The sequence below is a fragment of the Patagioenas fasciata genome, chromosome 1 (genome assembly GCF_037038585.1).
Source record: "Patagioenas fasciata isolate bPatFas1 chromosome 1, bPatFas1.hap1, whole genome shotgun sequence".
NCBI classification, from domain to species: domain Eukaryota; kingdom Metazoa; phylum Chordata; class Aves; order Columbiformes; family Columbidae; genus Patagioenas; species Patagioenas fasciata.
The window spans coordinates 150,765,132-150,781,792 of NC_092520.1; the positions used below are offsets into that span (position 1 = coordinate 150,765,132).

Sequence of the window (16,661 nt, forward strand, 5' to 3'; positions counted from 1 at the left end):
GGGAAAAGAGAGGGGGATTCTATCATTTGTGTTGTATACTGTGCTGTAAAAACCCCAAATTTATTAGTAAATAAGAATATAATTTACTTTTACTACAACTACAGGATTGTATCTCTTATTAAAACAAACAAACAAACCAATGCAACCCAAGCATCCCCTGCCACAAAAAACAAAAAACAACCCACCAAACCCAAGCAAAACAAAACCAACAAAACCCCCCACAAAGCAAAACGAAACAACACAAACCAAAAAACCTCACCAAAAACCAGAACCCAAAGAAACAAAAAGCCTAACCCAGCCCAAACACCTGAACTGTGTTCATTGAAAACCATGGTATTTTCAAATAGAAAAGTAAGAGAAATTTATATATAGGTTCCTAGATCTTTTACATGCTCAAGTGTACATGGAGGAAAGGTCTTATCAGGAAGCGCTGGGTTTCCAACATACTGTGAAACAAGCTGTTTTTGCACAGAGAGAACTGTATACATAGTGATTTTAAGGGAAGAGTTGTTCCATGATTTATTCCAGTGTGGACATGGAATTATTACTGCTTGTATTCTTGTTGTGCTTTACCAATGAGCTAGGAATCTGTGCTGGATGTTCTACCAAAAAAGAATAAAAATCTGTCCCTTTCTCAGAAAATTCAAAATGTAAATAGTGTTGGCAAAGTTACAATAACTTACCATGAAGTGTCCACAGTTAATTTTCAGGTGTAAACATTTAACTTTGGAGTCATTCAATACTTGAAGTGAGAGGAGCTTGTGCACTTGCTCTTTTTATTGAAATGGACTTGTTTCTTCGCATTGCTAGTAGCTCATTGTCTCTTCTTATGTTTATGGCATTCAGCAAAAACCTTTCTGTTTGGAGGGGGGAGATAAAGGAAAACAAAGATCTAGTTGCAAATGAAGCATGGTCCTTGAATAAGATTTTTTTGTTTAGATTCAAAAAAATGTTTAGTCTCAATGATGGCAAATGAACTGTCCTAAATCATGCATCTCGTACATGTGTGTTCTGAAGTCCCCAAACAATTTACAAGAAAAATTCTTTAACTCTCTTATCTGGGCTAAAAACTACATACCGAATTTTAATCTGACGTGATGTTTAAAAGTGCATGTATATACTATAAATGTTGTTATAGAAACAGCCATAGTTCAAGTTGCAATCCAGCTTTCATTATAACTCCTATCTCTACTTACAAATTACCTCCAGAAAAATCTTCTTTTTGGAAAAAAAAAAAAAACAAACTATTGTCACTTTAGAAGTTACTTGTCAGAATTAATGTCTTGTCAACATTTTTTTTTTTTGATAGGCAAATAAGCAAAAGTATCCAAACCATGCTTTAAAGAAAGTGAGTTTTATGTGTGTACTACCCTACATTTGCCAGGGGAAATTTCCAGGGATGTCAACTGGAAATTTAATAAGGATTTTCAGAAAAGACTGTTTTCTCATACAAAGAAATGGATTTATGTAACTCGAAGATTTTAAACTTTGTGTATGGATATTTGTTGTAGTCCTGATATACTGAAAGGTCAATCATTCTGTGGTCTCTCATCTTTTCCACCGTGGAGTGATGAGCATGCATATGAAAGTCTTACAAAGAGCTGATGTAGCTGTGATGATCTAAAGGTCTGAATGAAACGGGGTTAATGCAGAGAGGTCGCTTTTGATAGATTAGCTGATGGAAGAAATACGTCCACTTTCTGTGCAAAGGACTCCCTTCAGGTCAGACTTGGTTCAGACTAACAAAAGAAACTACTGCTGACTATAAACCTTGCCTCGTGTATGTGATCCTGGAGAAATGTTTTTCTGGCCTTGTCTAAAAGAACTGGAGTGCAGGAGGTAACTGCCACCAATCCAGAAGTCAATAGATGTGCTTTATTGCAACTATGATTAGAAAGTGTTTTCTGAAGGTACATCCTGAATTTTTCTTACTGCAAAAGCTGTTGCTTGTTCTTATTCACTAAGGATATGGTAATAAATATTCCCTTTCTGTTGTTTGAAATAACATACACACATGTGTAGTTAGATATTTTAAACCTATATATAAGTGTTATCATACCCTTTTCCCCCTCGCATGTTCAGGAGCAGCAGTCCAAGCTCTGGCATTCCCATTTCTGTAACTTTGCCTCATAGTTCATGTCTTCTAGGCCTTTGGTCTCCTTGTTCTCTTCTGGGCAGCCTGAACTGAGCCACATCTTTCCTGAAGCATGGAACTTGAAACTGCCCGCTGTGTTTGAGCTGAAGCCCTACCAGTTCTGAGCTGAAGAAAAGCGTTTCTTGTAGCGTTGCGTAGATTTTTATCCCTGTTTATGTGCTACGTTGCGACGATTGGGAAGAAGGCAGTATGACAATATCTACTTCTGTTCTGTTGGGGACCCAGTATAAGCCTCAAGGCTTTTCTGAAAATAGTTTGGGTGGATGATTCATTTTGCTTAAATACTTTGCGTTTGTCCCTGCTGAACTCCATTCTATTTTTAAGACTTTCTCCAATTCATGAAGTTCATTTTGAATTCAAATCCTGTCCTTTAGTGTATTTGCTTTACTTCCCAGCTTCATAGTTACCTGCTTGTTTAATAACACCATTCACCATTTCATCATCCAGGACATTAATGAAAATAGTGAACAGAATCATATCCAGGGCAGGAACTTGGGTACCTGCATGTGACACACCCTCCAATTTAGACTGTACCAGTGCTCTCAGACATCCACTGGTTTTGTACTCGTTATAGCATTTTATTTTATATTTTTTTTTTCTTTATCATATGTGCCTAGCATCCTCATGAAATTGTCATACAAGACCTCGTAAAACTATTAATGAAGTCAGGAGACACAACAGTTACTGCTTCCACCTGGCCTGTGAATTCTGTTACCTGGTTCTAGAAGGAATTAGTTTTCTTCGACACAATGTATTCCTGGTAGATCCATATTATTTCCCCTCTTCCTCCTTTTTTTAACTGAGGTCTCCATTCACCATTCTGAGACTTCTCCTTCATGAGTTCAAACCAGCAGCCAACAGGTTTGAGATTACTTCAGAAATATTTTTAAATATTGTAGGATATTGTAGGGTATGGTACCTAAGTAGCTGAAACGATGGACATTATCAAAGTACTTTCTAACATGTCATTTTCCTTTTACAGTATGAAATGATACCTATTTTGGGGACTAATTGTGCTAGTGACCTGCTCTTGATAGATTTTTAGTAAAAATTAATGCAAAAAGGTCATGTAACACTTAAGCCTTTTTGCAATTATCTATCAAATTATCTCCTTTTTCCATTGGTTAATGGATCGATACTTTCCATGTTCTCCCTCTTATTAAAAGATGATCTCATACACCGACTTTTTTTTTGTGTGTGTGTGTATGTGTGTGATTCTTCATGTTTCTCATTAGGTACCTCTCACTTCAGTCTTTTATAACTTTTTCTCCTATGTGCTTGAATTGGTCTTATGTGACCTTAGTAGTGTGACCAGTTTCCTACTTTCTGTTTGCTTTCTTTCAGTATTCAGTTAGGACACTATGATTTAAGATTTAACCAGTTTTGTCTTTTACTGTACTCATCTCTCCTTTGCTTTGAGCAAAAATACAGCTCTGCAATGCAGTTTCAAGGCTTGTACTTTTATGATTCGGTTGTTTTTAAATTCATGGGGGAAAAAAAAGGTGACACTCCATGTTGGCATAGTTCTATTTTCATTTAAAGGATGAATCTAAGCACAAATTCCACTAAAATATGTGTGTGGCTAACTAGATGAAGTCAAGAAAATCAAAAGTTGCAATTCCATTATGTCATTAACTTGCTCACTTCTCATATTAGAATAGTCACTGCTTTTGAGGTAGTTAATATGCGGCAAGACAGGTAGATGTTATTAAAATGCAAATAGCACTTGTAAAGGTATTAATATAATCACCATATATTTTAATAGCGATTTTGGTGATGACCATTTTGGTGGTTTAGTTATAAGCTTACAATATCAGGTATTTCGTGCAACATGGTTCATTTCCTGTTGTTTAGCAACCTTATCTGTTACTTTTCTGATCTATTTCTGTTTTTGAGACCTGTATTTCTGTTGTTTTTTGTAATCTAAGTAGTTCTGCAAATTTGCATTTTGACAGAAATGAAGGTCTCCCTCAAAGACTTTGTCATCAAATTTGTTCACTCTTATTGAGTTTTACCTTTAATTACGATTCAAATGCTTCAGCACATGATCTATAGAACAGAACTACTTGAGAGATAAGAGGTTTTTTTTCACCAGCTGGACATAGTCAACAGTACAAATTCTTGCTAAAGGGTGGTAGGGATTAGCAGGGTGATAATACTGTGGATCACAGTGCTTAGTGAGTTATTGCAGTTGGGTAGGGGCTGAATCTCAGTTTCCCGCAGCTTAATAACAGTATAAACAAATACGACAAAAGTGATTTAGGTATCATGAAACTTTATTTGTAGTGGGGAAATCGAGGGAAGTATTTTAACTGCTACAATGCAGAATGAAAATAGCAAATCCAGTAACTGCAGCTCTTAGGTTGCATCACAGTTTTCTGGTGGGGGAAAAATGAGTGCTACAGGTGAAATTTAGCATGGTGCCTCACAAGTTCAATATGAATTGTGTGCTGTTTACTTCCTAGGAATTAACATTAAGCATTTAGATTATAGGGTAGAATTTCATTCTCCCTGAAACTTTGGCTATGCTGGCTTTGAAAATATGTTGCTCAGTTTTTGAATGTACTTTCTGTGAAGCTGTGTGAGCTTCACTCTTTAACTTATGCCGTTTCTATAAACTACCTGTAGATCAAGTCATTTGCCACTGCCATTTGTTATTTAGTACAGATAGAGTCTGCAGTCTCTGAGCTTCATAAAACAGACAGATTCTTATCTGTAATCAATATTTGTAATATTTGTTAATATAAATCTGTCATTACTGACTCATCTTTTGAAATTAATTTGAGACAAAGCACTTTATTATGGGACTGATGATCATGGTAGAAACAAAAGCAATGAAACCACCAGAAGTTGTATCCTTAAACTTGCTGGCACATCAAAGTCAAAATGCATAGACTTGAATGCTCATGTGAAACTTAATTAATAAGCAATAATAATGGTGAAGCCTGACACATTCCCAAGTTGCAGAAAAGTCTTCATTAAGATGCAGCAGCTGTTTACTTTCAGGACCACATGGTCTAGTCAGCATGATAAGAACACTGTGGTGATGGATCAGCAAGTTTGCTTTTATTGGAAAACACACATCTTTTTTAGCTGCTCTAATGGGTCAGTATGAAAGAAGAGCTGGAGTCAGAGTTGGAGAATAATTAGAATTAATTTTTTTTTCTTCTTTCCAGCGTGCCTTAGGGTAAGGAGGTCAAATAGAAGAACAGAAAAACTGCATCTGGAACTAGTATGAGAATAAATATCTATCCCATGAGTAGCGCTGTGTACGATTTGCTTAGTCTTAGAAAACTAAGTTTGTCTGCCAGCTGATTGCCTGCTTCATTGAAGGAAATCTGCTTAGCCTGTGCAATTCTGAAAGCTTTTTTCTTCAGTTTCAAAATCTGAGAGATGTGAATTAACTATTTCCCATTTCTTGTTTCTTTCAGCTTTCCCTTTCACATCAGAGTCGTATTACTCATCAGCTTCCTTTTGGCTGGTTTGCAACTAGGAGGTTTTTTCAGAGAGCAGAGATAAGCTCTAGATTTTCCTGCTATGCAATGAAACTATAACAGCCCAGAAATCTTATGGCGATGCCTGACACAAAGTAACATTTGACTCTGTCATGTCCTCCTTTGCAATTCAGTGAGATGAATTTCAAAATCTTGCATCCTTTCTAGGTAGAAGCATATCATGGTGCACTCTGTGCATCAATGTGATTGTATTTATTTTACCTCCTTTAATTCATCTGTAGTGCAGTCATTGCTGCCACATCTTGGTGCTGCACATCCAGCTATGAAATATACATCTACATTATTTCTGTTCAAGAACAGTTCACCAGTTCCTTAGTTATGAATGTCTGTCATCCAATATTTTAAAGAAAACAGAGTGTCGTGTTTATCCCTTTGTTTTTTCTAGTAGTGTATACAAGTCCATCTGATCTATTTAGTAACTATATTTGTATTAATCTAAAATTGAACATGGTCAGTAGTAGACTTCGAGCTTGCTTTGAAGTAAAAGCTGATCTAACTCCTTTACTGTGTTTCTGCTCTCTGTCTGTGGCACGTACACTCTTCCTGAATCAGTCATTGCTCACCAGATGTAAGGGCAAACACAATCTCTTGAGTGTGCAGTGTTTTGAAACTGAACACTGGTTTCAAAGCCTGTGAAGGAATAAGATCTGCAGGCTATTTGGGCTTCCTTTTACCTCTATCTCAACATATGGGCCACAGGCAAACTCGCAAGTCCGTAGAAAAGATAAGTAGTCTCTTAAATCTTATATAGGACATATCTAAAGAAGACATTCTTCCTAGTTGAAGTTTGCTGTTGTGCCTTTGTGTAGATTTTATGTTGCACGTTTCTAACATGGTTATATTTTCTTCTATGAAGTCTGGGTTAAAATTCAGTTAATCTTTCTCAGGTTCTCACATATCTCAGTTGAAACCTACTCCAAAGAGCAAGGGAATCTATTATGAAGTTTTAAAATTCACTCATTTTGAAGTTATTTAAGTTTTAATTCCAGTCACTGAAAAAACTTAATTGAAGAGGCATAAGTGACTTAACTGTCTTTACTGAAACAGTGGATCAATTGCACTAACTTGAAAGGGTGACTTCTACTTTTGTACCACTAAGGCCTTCTAAATATCAGCCAGATGTCACCTGACATATATGCTATTATTATGATCGGGCAAAAGCATATACTCCCTCAGTTTTGGCTAAAAGAAGTGCAAAACTTGGAACTGCTAGCTTGTAGCATTCTTGTTAATACAGACTTTTAAAGTAAGTGTTACTCCATTGATTTGAATAATTCATGTGTCTTAAAGTTGGATTATCAAGATCAGAAATCAGTCCCAGTTTTTAAATATGTGTTGTTTGGCCTAAACTGTCCACAAAGCATCCTACAGAGCACAAAAGCCATGAACTGTGTATTTGTGTTTGCATTTCTTCTTCAGTGTACCTTTGAGTCAGGCTGTTGTTAAGCTTATACCTATATAATGTTTGCAGAGAGCTCTTGTTAAAATTTTGCTGTACCTTGAGGTGATCTCGAAAATGTAAGCATTTTCATGATAGCACTTGAGAACCTTGTTTGGGTGCTGTGTCATGTACCAAATGGCATAGGGCTGCATGTCTGTGTGATAAAGTGATGCAGACTAGTCTCACCTTTTGAACCTTCAAACAATCCAACTTACAAAATGTGTGGGTAAAAAAGGGAAAGGACAGTACTTTTCTGTGAATGCCTGGAGACTCTATTGATTTGAGGCACTTCCAACAGCTCAGTATCCATTGGGTCTTGTTGGGAGGCTGTTGCAAGACAAATTATTGCGTAGTAGTTTTACTTTAAAATGAAGAGTTTGAATTGGAGGAACAAGCTGGTAGTAGGTGGATATCCTACACTTAACCTTAGCTGTTGATTTTACTCATACTTAAGATTTTAAAAAACCCTATTTCTCTTTTCTGCTGTTTAAAAAATGTTTTCACAATTAATTTTTTCTCTTCTTTTTTTCCTCCTTTCACAGGTTCCAACTATGGGAGTCCCCGTCCAGCTCATGCCAACATGAATGCCAATGCAGCTGCAGGGCTTGCCCCAGAGCATATCCCTACTCCAGGGGCAGCTCTCTCCTGGCAAGCTGCAATTGATGCTGCCAGGCAAGCCAAACTGATGGGTAGTGCTGGCAATGCAACAATATCCACAGCTAGCTCCACGCAGAGAAAACGGCAGCAGTATGGGAAACAGAAAAAACAGGGTACCACCACAGCTACGCGTCCTCCCCGGGCACTGCTGTGTTTAACACTGAAAAATCCCATCCGGAGGGCATGCATCAGCATCGTCGAATGGAAATATCCTTTTTAATGTTCTCATTTGGAAAACAGCAAATTGTTTGTGCCCATCAGGCGCTATTCATAAGTGTGAAGAAATCAATACACTAAGCTGAAAGGCACCACTGGGAATGTAAAGTACTTGAATAGTTTTTGGTGTCTGAACAGAATTTCTGCTGGGGAAAAAAAGGTTAGGACTGAAGCTCTAACAATACCTTCGTGTAAGAAACCACTGGAAGTTTAAATTATAAAGGTTAGGGGTTGAATTTTGCTCTTTTAAAAACATGTGGCCCAGGCTGAAATCAAGGGGGCATATGCAAGATATGAGGCCAGAACTAAACTGGCTCCAGGGATTGATATAATAGCAGCTGCTGGCTTTCCCTTCTTTTTCTTTGCAGGCACTTAAAGAGGTGCCATCAGTTGAACAGCTCTGGTACTTTGAATCATACACACTTTTTTGCTGAACACTTGGCATCACACTTTCTACAGTATGGGGACAAGAATGGGACAAACAGAAGAGGAAAAAACCCCAAGCTTATGTGATAAGACCTTGAAAGAGAGCTGAGGTCTTTTAATCATATTGTGATTCCTCTTAAACTAATAAGGCTTACTAATGTATGGTAATAGATACCGGTTATCTGGAAGCAGGGAAAAAGAAAGACCTACATATGCAGTACAGGGCCAGATCTAGTAGTTTGAACAAGAGACAGACTGTGTCACAGATGATAGATGGTAACCACTGACACAGAACTGCAGAATGTAAGGGTCAGCGCTGCTTCCCTGGAGAGTCAATGAGATTTTGGCCATTGGCTTCATCATGTGAAAGGAGCAAAGGCTTTTTAGTCACCCAAGTCTGATCAGCACAAGCTGGAATTCAAGAATCTGGTGTGAAACACAAACTGAAATAAAATATATCTCCCTTGCCTCCCCAAAGAGAAACCAGGACTAACACTGAACAGTAATTGTCAGTAAATCCCAAGCTAATGGGGTTCTTCAGTAAATACAAAAGAAAAAGCATGTTGTTAGGGGTAGGTAAGCACGTCAAGGGAAGGGAGTACAGAACTTGCCAGTAGTTAGTATGATAAAAAATGAATGTTGGCATTCAAGACAATGTGATAATATTGTTCTTTTGGGGGTCTGGTGGGATATAGAAGGATCAAAACAGAATATGAGTATATTAGGTCTTGCTGACATGGGCATATTTTTTAGATGACGAACATATTAAAAATGCTCTTGTCAGTTCTTACATGTCCTTAAATTACCTGCCTGCCTATTTCTTTTCTCTTTGGATGCTAATTTTTAATCCCTGCGATTAAGTTTGCTACTTTTTATCCCTTCTGGCATAGCTCTGATACTTTAAGCATAAGATGATGGATGATGACTAACAGGATGAAGCTGAATATTGGTTTACTTGCTAGCGCCCCAGTAACCACATGTCTTTAGAAAAAGAGCACAGAATGACATTTGATAAATGAATAAGATCAGCAATGAATGATGGGAATGATGTGTTATAAAACAGGACACAGCACTGCTGAGATCAAGAGAGGACCAAACAATGTGATTAAAGGATTAAAAGATGCTGATACTTGCTTTTTTTTGGTTTTGTTTGGTTTTAGGTGAGTTGATGGAAGTTTTTTTTTTTTTTTTCCATCAGAACCTCTCATTGGACATCTGGTGTTTATAAATGTGGAACACTTCAATGACAAGTAACTATATCAAAGGGTTGTCATTAGGTTTAATTTTATTTTCTACTCTGTCTTTTCCTAATTGCTAAAAACTACTGAGAAAAGTTTAGCTTAATTTGCTGAACCACCAAAGTCTAAGCATAGTAGATATTAAACAAATATCAGATGGTACTCCTGTGGTTTCTTATGCAAACATTATAGCATTAAGGGCCTGAAGGTGCAATTGCATATAAGAAAATATGAAATGAAGTAATTACTTATTTTGCAAAGATTTAGCTGTGAATTTAATTTACTGCTGTGTGTGCAATGTATCTAGATTTTATAGCATAATATTTTTACAGTATAAAAAGAGAAGCAAAAATGTATAAATAGTGATAATTTAATATATAATAATCCGGTGAAACCCAAAATCTAGGAAAGAAAGCGATTAAGAAAAGGAAAGCCTATGAAAATTCAGGGTTTTTTTGCAGTAAACACTATATATACAGCCTGAGAGATCTGAAAATTCCTGTTGATTTCACAGGTAGTCTACCTACACTGATCTGCTCTTCTTCCTCCATATTATTGCACATCTCCTATTATTCATAGTCTTAAGCATGGTAGTCAGGCAAGTTTGGAACCCCTGGACTTTTCCATATGTGAAATGCAGAACGTATCTGAGCATATACATCGGTCAGGTGACTGGGATTTGTGTATATCTTGCAGTTCAGGCTGCTGCACATCCTGATCTCCTGTTCTTTCCTGCTAAAACCTGCCAAGAACAGTAATCTGCTGACCAAAATCACACACGCTGTGTTGACATTTGCCAATGCTGCAAAGCCAGTCCCTTGGTAGATCGATTCATGCTCAAATGTACTCTGTGGCACAGGTTATACTTGGTATTCTCCTTGTCCTATTCTGCTCTTCACTTCCTTCCAGAGTATTGGTGAGTTACTCCAGACCTAGCCTCCAGTATATTCTTGCAGGCAAGTAGATGTAGACAGAGCAGAAATCTGGGCTCTAGTCTGAGCTTGGAGACACTCGGCAGCAATTAAGGTTAAGGAGTCCATACAGGTAGATTAAGTACAATGCCAGCAAACTGGTCAGTAGAAAAATGCTTTTTGATTCCAATGGAAAGTCAGTGGGGCATCAACGTGGTGCAGGATTTGTTTATTGAACATCCCAATTTCCCCCCCTTTCTCCCCCCCTTTCTCCCCCCCTTTCTCCCCCCCTTTCTCCCCCCCTTTCTCCCCCCCTTTCTCCCCCCCTTTCTCCCCCCCTTTCTCCCCCCCTTTCTCCCCCCCTTTCTCCCCCCCTTTCTCCCCCCCTTTCTCCCCCCCTTTCCCTCCCCCTTTCCCCCTGCCTTTTCCCCCCCCTTTCCCCCTTTCCTTTTTCTTCTCCCACCAAACAAAATTGATGCCAGTCTGAGATACCCCTGCATGGGTGCTAGTTCCTCTGTCATAAGGAGCTCTTAGCTTCCTGGAGTCCCCAATATACTGTGTAGGCATTTCACCCCCTGCCCGCCCCCAATGATGCCAAATGAAATGGAAAGAAAATAAATTAAAAAAAACCAACAAACAACCACCACCACCACACCCCCCCGCCTTGAAATATTTTTAAGCAAATCTAGGATATGTGGCAGTGTCTAGTATAAGCACATTTTAGACAAAGACATCTCTTCTTTTTGCCTTAAACTGTATCATCATTTACATGCCTTCTAACTAAACGTATGCATGTATTTTTTGGGCCCTTGCATTTGAGATGAGAAAGATTGAGAAAGGGGAAGAAAATTACAACAACAGCAAAAAAACAACAACAAAACTTTTGTTAAAATTGTTTCAGGATTTGTAAATGCAGATGGAAAAGACTGAGAAACCAATTGTAAGAGGAAAGATGACATTCCTTCTAGAACAGGCTTCTGCTATTAAAAATAGTACAACCACACTTGAAGGAAAATAGAGAAAATGCAATCTAAATAAATAAAAGAAGAAAAAACTTTAAAGAAATCTGTGTTTACTCTGGCACGCGACTGGCCTACACTGCTTTTGACATATTAGGAAGATTCTTGGCTGGGAGCTCCTAAAAGCACTTAAAAAGGCATATGTTTCTTTTCAGAATACAAGGGGCTTGGAATGTTTTCTTTAAACAGAATTCTTATAAATCTACTCTTTTTGATTTTTTTTTTTTAATTTTATTTGTGTATGCACGTTTTGGAACAATTCCCTTAACTCCATTCCTCAGACCATTTGAAATAATTATTTTACTGACTATTTTTGCCAATTGTGTGGCCTTAGCTATCTATATCCCCTTTCCAGAAGATGATTCCAATGCCACCAATTCCAATCTGGTAAGTCCTTGATGGTGTTTAGTCTTACTATTTTGAAAATCCTTCTTAAAAGTGACCAGAGAGACTGTTGAAGATAAGGAACATAAATATGTCCACCAACGATGAGAACATAATAAACTAAAAATTGGTTTTGAGTTCTACGTCTCCTCTATTCATGTTAGTACCTATTTCAGTTGAGCTGGCTTTAGAAAAGAATGTTCCAAAAATTGTGTGGGTGCTGTATGTGATGTTTTCATTAACAAATTTCTGCATGCTGCAAAAATGCTTGGTAAGTTCTAAACTGCAAGTATTTGCAGAAGAAATATTTTAATCATGGATTATATGGTGTTTTTTGTCTTACAAAGTGCCATGGTGAATTTGATACTGTCTTATTCTCAGTGGATATACGAGAGCACAACTTGACTGATTTCTAGGAAGTACATTAACGCTTAGATTTCACCGACACATGTTTGGTTGGACAATGTTTGTGGATTTGGGTTTGTGTTGGTTTTTGTGGTGTGTGGGTGTGTGTTGTGTGGGGTTTTTTTTGTCTTCTTGGGGAAAGCTTTTCCTCCGTCACCAGTGATAATGTCAGTGCTTTGTGATAGAGCTGTCCATGTAAAAAGGTGAGAGTGCTTACTTTTGGCTTAACATGAAGTCACAGCAAAGAATTCTGTTCAGTAAGGGCACAACACAAAATAGCTCTGGAACACGATTCACTGGATTAGCAGAAAATATTTTTTTTCCTCTCATATATGTGAACAAATCTCCTACTTGTCTGGTTGAATCGGGATGAAAACTTGCTCCCATAGTTTAAGAACTGGGATGCTATTTCCTGATTGAAATTTACTGAGACTCAAGAAATTTTAGACCAACAGGAGGGGAAAAGAAAAGCCATACTTCCAAAGTAGGGATAATTGGGATGGCTGACAGACATTGTAGTCAAAATGATCCATGCTGTTCTTGGAAGTCAATCGTTTGATTAAATATCCTTTGAAGTTGTGTAAAACAAATTACATACTTCAGAAGTTTGCTGGAACAGTAATTCTGTGTTTGTGGTTTTTTTCTTTGCCATATATATAAATATATATTTTTTAAAAAAAAGTTAGTGTGGTGCTTTTCCACTGTAACTCCTTAAAGAAGTTTAAAAATAGGAGCAGATAAGGACTGTTAAGCTTTAACTGTTTTCTGCATTTACAGAACACGAGTTGGTCTTTTTTCTCTTTTGCTGTTATCTCTTTGTTACCTTGATTTAGTGTTTAACAACGGTGATCTGTGGTGTGTATGTTCAAAACACTTCATTATAGCACCTTTCAAAAGTGAATATCTTTTATTTTTAAAAAGGCAGGTCCAATTGATCTACTGGTTATAAAAGATACTGTGTTGTTTGTTGTACATTCTGACTTGCAAGGTTGAAAGAGGAAAACAAAGCAGAGTTGAAGGCTAGAGACTCTTAATCTTTCTTGAATTTAATTGGGTGTAGGTATTTGCTTTATTTCAGTGATGAGGTTGCTGGCTAATAAAAGTTAGGAGTATATTCATGACGGAATGAGGTATATTTAAATGGCTCTACTATGGGAAAATAGATGCAACTTGTGAGATGAATTGCTATTCTGCATTTGTTTTCCAAGACATTTTTTACATCATTTGGTCAATCTATCAAAACAGTCATGTAATTCATGAGTAGGATTTAAAAAATTCGAGTCAAGCAAGAACTATCATCTTGGGAAAATGTAGAAATGTAGCAGCCTCGATGATGAGGAGGCATTGCTAATTTATCTAAACTGCTTCAGAGAAGTAAAGGGAGAAGAAAATAAAATGGGGAGTTTGCCTATTTACACTTTGTTCTTTGGGTGTTAAGGAAAAGAGTAGTTAATAATGGAAAATGTGATACTCACTATCCCATGAGTGGCTTGCACTGGTGGAATTAAGACTCTGTTTTATACTACAGACGAAATCCTGGAGCTCTGACTACTCAGTAGCCTTTTTTGGTGTTATCTCCTGGTAGTCCCTGTTTGTGGTTGTTGTTCTTTTCTGTGTTTTGGTGGTGGCGTTCTTCATTGTTTCCTGAGGGTGATATAGATATATCTTGCCATGTATATACTGCAGTTGGGAAACAAACTTTTTGAGTATATGTCATACATTGCATTCTGAATTTTTTCACAGAATTGTGACAAGTTGCATGTCATGATTAGTGAGTAAAATACTGAGCAATAGGGAGGGGTACTGGAGGAAAATTGGTGATAAAGGTGAAAAAATGTATTACTTGTGTTTCTTTGAATGGGATGAAAAAATAGATAGAACTCAGAGTTAAAAGAAAGATATTCCAGATGGCAAGAATTGCAGAAGAGTGGGACTTAACTCTGAACAAGCCAAACTGTATGTGGAAGTGACTAGAAAGAAGCTGGGTTTAACATGTTCATGTAAAAGCTCATGTGTTCACTTGATTTTTTATTTTTTTTCTACCTATGAGCATATATTTTGCCATGAGATTTCTTTTGTAGGCCTGAAATCTAGAGCTTCAAAGGCTATTATGTGAAACAGGAAAGGAGCGTATGTCTGCAATATGTGCACGTAGGTTAACAATGTGCACAGAGATGTGTACAGTGTGTACAGCGCAGAAGTGTGAGTCTGACTGAATGCATACAGAATCTTCCTAGCTGCTCAAAGTAATTTTTCACTTGTTTAAGAACTCTTAATTAATTTCTAATTTGCTATTTAGTTGATTTAGGAGTCAGGCTGCCACAGAAACTCCCACATCCCTGGTTTCCTGAGGCATCCTTAACTTCCTGAGACATGAAGAAACTATCTACAGAAAACACTTGATGGATAGTAACTGTTTTACAAGGTCTCAAAGTGACACTACAACAGTTTTCCAATAAGCTGCCACTTTTCCCTTAGGGTCCAAGCATTCTTTCTCTAGGTTTCATCATAACTTTCAAGCAATGTTTTCTTTGGGAGTTGAGGTAAAAAAATCAATCAGTTTTTAACAAGCTAATGGATTAAAGAATGGTGAGAAAAGAGAAAGAAATTCTGAATTGTGTGACAGATTTCCTTCTCTCTGTAAAAGTGGAAAAACGATAGCTAAATGATGTTTTGATAAATACTTGCACTGTATGAATTTCACAGATGTGATCAGCCATTGGTCAAATAGGTCAGACTTATTGCTGTATCTCTTCTACACAAGTCTTGAAGAGACACATGCCTCATTTGCCTGTACAAAACCAGTAACCCATAGTCATATCTCCAGTTTACTAAGCCTTGTCTTTAGGTGCAAGACCTATTTGGTCTCATACCACAGTAATTAGTATGAACACTGGAACTAAATACAGAAAAGTCTAATAAATAATTTCTTCCCTTTTGTGTTAGCAAGGAATTGTGACTAGTTGATATGAATTACGAGTTTAGGCCCCACACCGCATGGATGTTCTGACTGGTTCTCTACAATCTGGCTTCCTATAATGATAATTCCTGTAAATCCTCAAGCCATTTTTACCAAGTCTAGGGATAGTATTTTCGACTGTGAAGCACTTTCATTTTTCAATTGCACATTTATACTAAAAGCCAGATTTTGTATTTTTATGATCAATACAGTGTCTTTGTCACTGGTTTTAAGAAAAATGCCAGAGCAATATAATGTAGTAATAACAAATGCTTGAAGTTGTCTTCAGCAGTTTTTATGTTTTACTTCTACAGTGTGTTCACTGGAAAACTGTTGAACTAGCATGAAAGGAGGGTGCAAAATGTTTTTGTATTAATGAACTCTGCTGAGACTTTGCTTAAATTTACAAGTAAAGAAAACTCATGCATGACCCTCTGCAAAGAACAATTATGCATTCTCTCGATGCCGTCAGGAAAGTTGGAGCTAGTTTGAGTGGAATTAAAGTTAGCCTGCATGAGAGGCTGTAACTGATATGGAGGCTTTCTGCTTGTTATCCCTGCAATTATGCATTAGAACAGAGATAACGTGCATTTAGAAATAAAACTATAGACTGTCTAAGATAGGAAGCTGAGAGGAAAATGCTTCTGTCACTTTACCGGCAATTGTGAATGGCATAAGCCTGGTCAATGTCACAGCATGGTGATAACATAATGAGGTTAAGACCAAGGTTTACAACACGTCCTATGGATGGCGACTCAGTCAGTTGTTTATGCTTTGGATAAATAGCAGAAGAAGATTCCTTGTGGTGCTTCGATAGCTCTGCTTTCCCTACCTTGTCCTTATTACAGGAAGGAAATTCTGTTGTACACTAGTTAAATATAAAAAGTGATCTGTTGTGTTTATATGTGAGCTCATAATAGGATGTCACCTTCAGACTAATCTGTTAAACCTGAAATAGGACCCTGTGAAAAGGAAAGATGGGATTTCTGCTTGTTTGTCAGTGTTCGTGGGAATGCCTGCCTATGGAAAGGGGGCTTGCCTTTCAGGAAGGTATGGCTGCTTTATTAACTGGTGATTATGGTAGTACCCAGCTGAGCAGGTGATTCCTGTACAAAAAAAAAGAAGAAACTGTTTTTAATCATCTTTGCATTTTCAGCAGACTGACACAATGGGTATGGATTTAGCTATATATATATTACATTTCTAGATACTGGCATGACAAACTCAGCATTTTTTTATATCAGCGAATTCTGGAGTCAGCATATTGGGCAGCCTCTCAGTTTTTCCTGTGCAAAGTCAGAAAATGTTAGAGAGCAAAGTAGGGGTGAGGGGGTC

General features: G+C 37.4%; 1 protein-coding gene across 34 annotated transcripts in view; it reads left to right on the top strand.

Annotated features, from left to right (window-relative positions):
- The window catches only part of CACNA1C (calcium voltage-gated channel subunit alpha1 C), a 488,413-nt gene that overhangs the window by 71,080 nt on the left and 400,672 nt on the right, over window positions 1-16,661 (top strand). For all 34 annotated transcript variants that reach the window (XM_071817770.1, XM_071817650.1, XM_071817786.1 and 31 more), the window contains exons 2-3: window positions 7,654-7,975; window positions 11,860-11,965. In XM_071817770.1, coding sequence (XP_071673871.1) covers window positions 7,654-7,975; window positions 11,860-11,965 — 428 coding nt within the window. The remainder of the gene's footprint in view (window positions 1-7,653; window positions 7,976-11,859; window positions 11,966-16,661) is intronic.